The 9833-nt window shown below is 40.4% G+C and overlaps 1 protein-coding gene across 1 annotated transcript in view; it reads right to left on the bottom strand.

Moving 5' to 3' along the window:
- Positions 1-4928: 4928 nt before the first annotated feature.
- Positions 4929-9833, bottom strand: part of IFT74 (intraflagellar transport 74) — a 112433-nt gene continuing 107528 nt past the window's right edge. Inside the window, exons 17-20 of the mRNA XM_088472650.1 lie at positions 9598-9761; positions 7003-7128; positions 6575-6635; positions 4929-5279 (exon numbers count right to left, since the gene is read on the bottom strand). Coding sequence (XP_088328776.1) covers positions 5164-5279; positions 6575-6635; positions 7003-7128; positions 9598-9761 — 467 coding nt within the window. The 3' untranslated portion in view covers positions 4929-5163. The remainder of the gene's footprint in view (positions 5280-6574; positions 6636-7002; positions 7129-9597; positions 9762-9833) is intronic.

Raw genomic sequence — 9833 nt, 5'->3', positions numbered from 1 at the left:
TGGGTTACTGTGGTCGCTGGTCCTGTATATGCTGGAATTAATACACACAATACACTTTGTATGACCATTAGTAAAGCTGGTTAAGTACTAATTCTGCCCTCTTCATTGACAGGCCACACTTGCTCTAAAATTAAGCATTTGGAAACCCCCATCTGGAAATCCTGCGTTTGCCACTGATCTTCATCACTAAAGCTGCCCAAACAAGCTGTACATTTAGGGGCTGATGCAGAATTGAACTGAAGTAATTACACCAGCATTGGGAAAAATTTGGAAAACGTGTTGCATCTATCTATGTGACCTCTATAGTGCCCCTATCCATAAGAGTTTAATAGCAGTCTTCATTATCAGAGTGCACATGAATCAGCCCTATATTCTGGTATAAGAATTCAAACTGAAATCAGGCATATCTTCCAGTATGCACAACTCTGCAATTCCATCAACACGCATTGAGAGCAAACTTAGCCTATGTGTGAACGCCCCATAACCACCATTACGCACCTAGGGCCTAATTCAAAGATGTACACTAACGCCATCACAGCTGCAATACCATACGCCGTTTCTGTACGAAAATAAACAAATATCACAGACGCTGAGGAATGTATTGGGCCTTGCAAATCCAAGCATCTGCGTTGAAAGACACAGCAACGGTCGCAGATCATCAAATATCCCAGTTCTGAGTGACCCTATGGCTACTCAAATTGGCCACGGGAACTGAGACGCCTGAGCCACTTTCACTGTGTTTGGGATCGCAGATGCAGGCTGTGACACCCCCTAAAAATGGTTGTGACACGCCTGCATCTTTACCGCTACTCCCCATTATCTCCCACAAACGCCTCCTGACTGTCGATCACACCATTTAAATAGTTGCTGCAAGTGACTACAGTAATGTATCTTGATGCAAAGTTTACCGATAATCACTTAACTTCGTAAATATCATCGTTCACCCTTTAGTTAGTAAATTTTACCCCTTTGAGCTGTGCATGAGTCTATCATAGTTTATGAAAAAGTGTGTGGGGTTCATTTGACCAGTAACTACACAGCCTTCACTAACCTGGATCACAGTATGCAGAAAGCATAGCAAGAGTACATTATAGTGGGTTTAGATAACCGCTTAAACTTTTTTAAACCTGCATAGTGTTGAGACTCTGTGAAGCGTATCCTTATAGAGCCTGAGTTGGACGCACGTGGAAATGCGGACAGATGTTGCAGATATCAGCATATTGTATATGTGCAAAAGTAAGAAATCAGTGACCGCGCATTTGCTGGATAATGTATAGGCACGTGGACCGAGATTACTAATGCATGTGGATTGCTCTGTCTGTTCACAGAAATTCTGTGAAATGAGTATTTCTGGGCGATATCCATGTGATCATGGGCGTGTAAACCAACCTCCGTACTTCCATATGCAGACGCATGGATATTTAGCATAAACAGGCGGATTCTCGCATTAGCGTAAGGAATTAAAAAACCTGTCACTGCCACTCAGAATCAGGCCATTAGTTTTTAGTAGATTAAAAAATTAGGTCTTCATCTAAGTCTCCAACATTTTTCATATGGGAAAAAAAATACTTTTTATTATTTCTGGTAAAATACAGAACACACAAAGGGATTTGGCAGTTTAAAAAAACATCAAATTACATTTACTAATAATGCACTATCCCTGACATACTCCATGGCAGCTATTACACTGGGTTGCTTCCCTTCTAGTTTAAGTAGAGCCAGGCTAGACAATAATACATCCTGCCCTGCATGTTATATAGTATATATTGCAGCTCATCCTCTTCCCAGTTTGTATCTGAAAAATATATATCATATTAAAACAACATGGGTAGAAAATCTGGACTGCCATTAAGTATTTAAAGGAAAAGTAAATAAAAATTGGTCAATCCACCATAGTGGCCATTATAGTACGAAATAAACCAAAATATAATAGGATGGACTACCAATACAACAGAGGTACATATGCTGCATTATCCAGAGCTTATTTAAGTGGCTGTGTAGAGAACATGCCTCCCAATCTGAGATTCAGCAGAGGATAATATGATAGTGACTAGAGAAGTTATGTCTAGCTCACCAGATCTATTGAGTGCAGTTTCCGCTCTCTCATCCACTGGTTATGGCAATACTTGCCGACTTTAATTAACTCCTCTCCGCTTTGAAGCTTGAAGGATGCATGTGATGTATTACTTTGAGGCCAGTATGGTCTCAAAAAAGGCACTTAGTGGGAGATGTATCAAACCTTGCAGAGAAAAATCGGAGAGAAATAAAGTACCAACCAATCAGCTTCTATCTGCCATTTTTCAAACACAGCCTGTAAAATATCAATTAGAAGCTGATTGGTTGGTATTTCATCTCTCTATCTTCATCTCTCTCCAAGGTTTGATACATCTCCCCCCAAGTGTATATTAAGTGTGGCTATGCAAGAACTTAATATGGAATTCACCCTGTGGAAAGTCAAGGATGCCTGGAATGTTTGGTTGGATTTATTCTAGCTTTCCATTACGTAATTCTTCTAAATTCAATAATATAAAACCTCAAAGTTCTTCCTTGCCTGCAAGATTGTAAGTATGAGCCATTCCACATCTAAGTGACATTAGGTTTGGATTTTGCCACCACGTGAGAGACTTTTTGATTATCAGACTTTCCGATAGAGAGGCTTACTTGTGATCCCAGGGGGTTGAACACAGAGACTACACTTAGGGGTATATTTACTAAAGTGAGTTTTTAGAAGTGGAGATGTTGCCCATAGCAACCAGATTCTAGCTATTATCTTCTAGAAGGTGCTAGTTAAATGTTAAGTAGAATCTAATTGGTTGCTATGGACAACATCTCCATTTCTAAAAACTCACTTCATACAAGTAAATTTGAGGTGCTGTACCATGATCCAGAACCTAAGAAATTTCCTGTGGTAAACTGCCACTAGGACATGAAAGCAAGCATCTTTGAGATCTAGGGAAGTTGGATAATCTCCTTTGCTGATTCCATTCAAAACTGCGTCATCTGTTGACTCCTTACAGGACTAGAAGAGTGTGAAGGCTCCTGAGGATTTTCTGACAAGGAAAAGTCTGGAATAAAAAAAACAAAAACACACAACTGGGCGCTGATCTCAATTAGAAATATCAGTGGAACTGATAAAGTGCTGCTCCAAAAAGAGGGGATGCTGAAAAAAAAAATGGAAAAATCCACAGGAAGCACTGTTTTAACCAGATAAATAAAGTCTGTACTTTGAGAGTATTTGTCATAAACAGTTCTGCTAAATATGGTAGAGCACATTGGGCAACAAAACCTTTCCGTTGTGACAGCAGTCTGAAAAATGCCCATAAATCTCCTCTACCAAGAAGTGTTAGGCACCACAGTTCACACATTGCATGTCCATAGGACCCAAAGAGTAGTACTGTGGCAAAAATGTCATGTCCAAAGCAAGCGGCGTATCAGTTGATCTTGTTATACTTTAAACTGGGTGTTCTGGGCAACCTGTAAGGGTTCCACCACATTGACGTCCTCGAGGCCGACCTCTAGGCATGTATGGTGTAACTGTAAACAATGCGATTTGCAGCCACATACAGTATATCAAAGCGTCTTGCGGGGACCTCATTCACAGACTGCTGTTTTATTTAATTATAACACAGCAGTCGTGACTGAGGTCCCCGCAAGACGTGCTAATATGTGTGTCTGCAACTAACTAACACAGTTTCCAAGCCACCCAGCAGGTGCACAGGAAGTGTTCAGTAGCTAACACAGTTTCCAGATCACCCAGCAGGTCACATGTTCCAGGTCAACCAGCTGGTACACAGGGAGAGTTCACCAACTGTCACAATTTCTAGAGCACAATTGTGAGGCATTGTAAATTGCAGGTGGATGTTTTGCCACATAAATCCAAAAGGAAACCACCAATTACAATTTTCTGCAAATCTACAGACCAAGACCTTTATTTGGTATATGATGTGCCCTGCTCAGACAACGGCATCATAGAAATATGTCACTCATAAAAGTCGTCCTTCTGCTATTAATATATAGATTACAAAATCATTATTACCATTAAAAATAGAAAAAAAACATTTGGCCAAAAATTATACATATAAAAATCGGTCATCTAAGTGGAAGCATTACATCAATTAATTAATAATATCCTCTTGTTAGTAAAACAGTGCTTTTAATTTTGACAACTAAATCTGCTCCCAATGGAAACTGATGTTTCCCAGGTAGCCAACTCTGGGGACATTTTTATCTAGTCCATCTAGACCTAAGAGAGAATGGCAGAGACCCATTGTAATGGCCATCATGGAGTATTGAAGAGCTGATCACCCAATGATTTAAAGTAGAGAAGATAATCCCTTCCCATTTTTGTAATCCCAGAAATCAGGAATGAAACAATCTCAATCCCGGGATTGAATTCTCAAAAAAAAATATCCTCCGTTCCCACCCTCCCGTTTTCCTTCCTTTCCTCCCCCCTCCCTTCCTGCATCCATTTCCCTCCTCCCGTTTCACTTACCTAAGTCACACAGCAGTGGTCAGAAGGGGCTTCACTTGTCGGGTAGGCACTTTGTCCAATTCTCTCCCTGGCTCAGCTGTAGTAGAAGAGCTGGACTCCAGTGATGCAGCTGCTGATTTGCTGGGAGCACGCAGTACAGTGAGGATGCGCTCCCTGCCTATCAATGACAGAGTGACTGCATCAGGGGACTCCATCGATTCTACAGACAGCTGGGAGGGCCAGAATGGACCGGATAATGCGACCGGAACCGAGAAGTACTATTTGACTGCCGCTGGCACAATCCACAGTGTTTTTTGAATCCCGTAATACCCGGGTTTTAATGATTATAATTCAGAGTATTTTTGGGACTCAAAAACATCCGGGATCCTGGGATTGGCTTCCCTAATTTAACGTATACAACATACAATAATTGAGAATAATACAGCAAAACTAAATGTTGTTTACAAAAATCTAAATAAACAATTTTATTTTTCAACATTATCAACAATTAACATTACAAACAATAATTAGTACTTCTTAAAAAATGATTTGTGTAATCTTTCATAAACACATTATAAAATGTAATTTCTAAGCTTTAAATATTACATTTACAAATAACAAGATAGTGATCAGGTAGCCAATGAGTCAATGAGCTGAACTTGCTGGTTTGCAGAAAGGAAGAACTGAACGGTTCAGTTCCTGGAGCTCTGTAATGCATCTGTAAGAGTTTTATTATACTCTGCTAATTGTTTAGTCACATTCTTCATCACTTGTCTGTAATCACTCTCCTGGCTCTTTGTATCTATGACTGCACAGAGAAGTCAAGGTAAAATATACAAAAATGCAACTATTCATGTAAGTACTGTGCATGTTTTTAAAAGACTTCGCTCCAAAGATGGTACAAGTACATGGTTGCAAATTAGATTACATTTAAAAACAAATTGCACTGTAGACTGTAGGCCAGGGGTATTCAAAATGCGGACCTCCAGCTGCTGTGGATTTAACCTTAGTGTTGATGAAAACAATATACTCCCCCCACCTTCCCCCCCAGAGAAATATACTTACCATTTTACATTACATTTTTAACCACTTACTGTAACTGGCGTGGTGATGTGACCTCAGTGCTTCAGCTGATAAGGTTGCATCACATGCGACCTCGCCGCCCCGCTGTGTCCCCTGGTGTTTGAAGAGGAGATCCATTCTGCACATGTGCAGAACAGATCTCCTCTGACTCCCCTGCGGTGATGCGATGGTCTCTGATCGCTAACATCTCTGCTGGAAATATTTAAAAATACTTTATATTATTAAATGAAAAAATAAATAAAAACTGACATTTTCTGACCGGTTTTGCCAGGGGAAAAAAAATTGTCAGTTAAATGGCTAAACAGAGCATTGATCAGTCAGTCAGCATGCATGATAAAAGAAAACCACACACTGCTGCCCCTGAGCTCCACGCAGGTTATCCAAACAGGATGACAGCCAGAGCAATTGAGGTTTAGCACTTGAGGAATTAAGCCAGAGTTGAACTACTGGAAAATTCCTTGGCCTGTCACTTGTACCACCATATAATTGCGACATATGAGCTGTTTTGCTACAAACCGTTTACCTTTCTTATAATGTGTACCTATACATCATGTTGCATTAATAAAAAGTTCATACAAGCTATTTTTAGAAATGTTGGTCTGTAGGACAATATAAGGTTTTAGGTGATCAGGATTTATAAGAGCACCGCCCCTCCACAAAGTAGACTTAAGCAAGGCTCACACTATACCATACCTTCTTTGGACCTGGAGCAATACTGCCAAATAGAGCTCTGGCTGTATAATACAGCCATTAGAGTAAACACCCAGCAGGGTTTTCAGGGGGTAGAAGCCTGCGTTTCAGCACCAATTGTTTAAGTGCCCAGGCTCCCCACTCTACTCACCTCAGAGCTTCCTATCCTATGTCCCCCAGTGGAAGAAGGAGAATTTCTCATTTCTGGCCAAAAAACTAGGAGGACACTTAATCTCTTTGATTTACTACGGAGTTAGGAAATTATCCATTGTGGAGGTAGGATAACTGTTACTAATCACAGCTACTTTATTTGTACATAGCAAAGGATACATTCTTTCATTACAAAGTTATTCTGCTCGTACTGCTGCCACTTTCTCTCCAGATTTGTGAGCTGTGAAAATGAAACAAAACAAGTCAAAATTGTTAGTATGAAATAACATAACATATCAGGCTAGCTATCATAAGGTGGGGTTGCCAAAATATTATTATATATATATATTATTAAAAATGTAATAAAAATGTAAATGGATAGCATATTATAGACACATTAGTAGGCTGCTTCAAAATGTGTCCTTAAAGTACTATAGAAGCAACATCTTTTACAAAATTTCAGGATCTTGTTACTTAATGATTGTTGAAAATATGACATATTTTACTGTTAGTACATTTATTGAAGTTTGGCAACCCTGCGATGGAATCCATATGCCAAGCTTGCAATCTCCAGTTACTTTATATGCTTATACTGTACATCAGGTTACCTGAGTGTGGGTCTCATTGTCCTTCAGCTGGGATTTCAGTTTTTCATTCTCCTGATTCAGCTGAGTTAGTGTTTTCTTAAAGGTGTCGGTGCGTTTGGTTAATATTATTTTATCTTCCTGGAGTGTCTGATGATAAAAAGTATTATAGACACACTATTTTATTATTTTTCTTTCACATTACTTTATTGAAATAAGATATAAATGTATAGACTTTCCTGGGTTTCATAAAGAATTGCTGATGAAGAGATTAACGTCTTTGATTTTGCCTTTATTCCATGCCCTTGTATAACCTCCTAAATTCCCCCAGCCTATCTCATTTGTATGCAATAAGCCTCTCACAGTAAAATATATTAGGGTGTTGCGGTCTGTCATAGTTGGTGAAAGTTTTCATGCTGGAAAGCGCTAGGCTAGGAAAATAATAAGGCATTAATGCAGTAGTATTCTCCTAGTCTAGCGCCATAAAATAATAAATGTTAACTCTGTCATTAAAACATTTTTTTACTCCAATTAACAATTAAATAATATTTCCCCTTCAATATAATAATATTGCTCTCTTAATAAAATTAAACATTAAAAGAATTATTTGCCTCCTTAATCATAATAATTGCCCTCATTATAAGTGTATTGTGATTCCACATCTTCTAATTAGCCAGATAGCGCACACCGGGCCTGATTCAGAAATCACATGCAGGAGCGTATATGTCTTTTGCCGCAGCCGCATCTATGGTAAAGTTACTTGTAGCGTCTGGCGATGGTGCATTTCTATCTCAGGGCATCTCAAGACGCACCATTAAAATTTATGGGCATGGGCAGGTGCAGTTCCTCCATCTGACCATGGCTTCCTGTTTTAGAGACTTACAATAACATCCCCATGTCTGCTTAGCCACCCCCTGTTACCTCCCAGGAACGCTCGCTGAAATCCACAGACCCTGTATCCAAATCTGGTCTTTGTCTCCATGCGGTAACAATTGGATGCATTCGCTGTGCGACTCCGACACATGAGCAGAAGGGAAACCATTGTGAATATCGGCATAGTGTGCAACTCTGAATCAGGCCCACAGCATGCTGTGTGTGCTCTCTCGCCAGACACAGCCTCCTCAGTTTTAGAAAATTTGGTGATTTCTGTTCTTCATGTGTAAAAAAGAGGTGTTTAGTGGTAGTGATTTTACAGCGGTTTTGACTTTAGTATATACTGCGGAGGAATGCCTGCAACTAAACCATGGAAAACGTGCACCAAAACAGTCTTTCATGTTTGTCAGAAATATAGTAAAAAAAAAAAAAAAAAAGGACTAATGTCACCTTCCTCCATTGCTTGTTAGTCTATTGCCCCTGCTCTTTGTATCACTGAACGCAAAGCGCAACGGTTTATGCTGTTGCTATATAAATAAGTAAAATATATAATGACAAATGTGCATTTCCATGTGTGACAATAATATCCTAATATCGGGAGTTCTTGTCAGACTGTTTCTGCCTAAACTGGCTGCTTGTGCCACAGGTTCATATTTGCAATCAATTGATTGGCATGATCCTGGAGACTGTACTTCCATCTACTGTTCCCTATTTCCGGCGAGGTTTTGCACTCAGTGTTCCATACTGACATCATAGCTCATGAAATATTTGTAAAATGGGCTTCATAGCCACTGAAGCACCTAATAAATGTGCTCCAACTATAACCAATGCTTTCAAACTCAAGGGATATTATACGCTTAATGAATGCATTATTTAACATGTGTGGAAGCCCTTGCTTTCAATACGATTGATGTCCAAAATATACCCAGGGCTTCCATTTTTTGTTCACTACATTTAGCTAGCAAAAAAAAAATAATTACCCTATTTTGCAAAGTCCACTAAATGCAGTACTTTCTTAATGTGCTATGCTCTCTCCTGGGAAGGATTCTTCCTTACTCCGGGCCCAGGATTGAGCAAATGCACAATTACTAATCATATTAATTTATTATAGATAGCATAAACGGACCATCTATCTAGCTATCTAACACAGTTTTTATTGACAGTGTAAATACAACACAGTTAAGTTACATTACCCCTTACTCCAGGAATCGGTATGACATACCACCGGACCTAAGCCCAGCGGATAAAGATCCTGACGGCACCTGGTAAGTATCCTAACCCTCACCTCTCCCCCCCTAACCCTCCCTTAGGGGTGCCTAACCCTAACCTCCCCCCCTAGTGCCTAATCCTAACCTCCCCCAAGGGGTGCCTAAACCTATCCCCCCCTCCCTGCTCCCTAAACCTCCCGGGGGAGTGCCTAACCCTAGCCTCCCCCCAGGGGTGCCTGACCCTAACCCCCCCTCCCCCTAGCCTAATCCTAACCCTCAGTCCCCCCGAGAGTCCCTAAACTTAATGCAGCTAACAAGTCCCGACGCCCGGCTTACCTAAATTCGGTATGCCGGGCATCGGCAGTTTGGCGTGGGGCTGATGATAGGCGTCAGTATTTAGACGCCTATCATTAGTCCCATGCCGGGATTTCACAGTCGGGAAGCCATCGGTCGCATTTCGACCGCCGGCTTCCTGACTACATCCCCTTACTCCCATATCTCCAAATCTGGATAAAAGCAAACAGTATCTCACAGGTACCTTTTTCTTTTCTTCTGCAGAGGCTTTGAGGGCATCCAAATCGCTGTATGTTATTAATCCGTCAGACATTTGCTGGATTTTCTCCTTCAGGGATGTCAGCTCGCTGTTTATCTTGGATTCTAGCTGCTCCACTTTCTGGAGATCTTGCTGTAAACGCTGGCTCTCTGAGAAATATAGGCACTTTTTCAGAACACGCATATACAACTCAATAAATAAAACCTTTCTTCTGTAACATT

The sequence above is a fragment of the Taudactylus pleione genome, unplaced genomic scaffold (genome assembly GCF_031769625.1).
Source record: "Taudactylus pleione unplaced genomic scaffold, aTauple2 ptg000127l, whole genome shotgun sequence".
NCBI lineage: Eukaryota > Metazoa > Chordata > Amphibia > Anura > Myobatrachidae > Taudactylus > Taudactylus pleione.
Note: the sequence above shows the minus strand (reverse complement) of the source record. Positions and strands in the feature narration are given on the sequence as shown.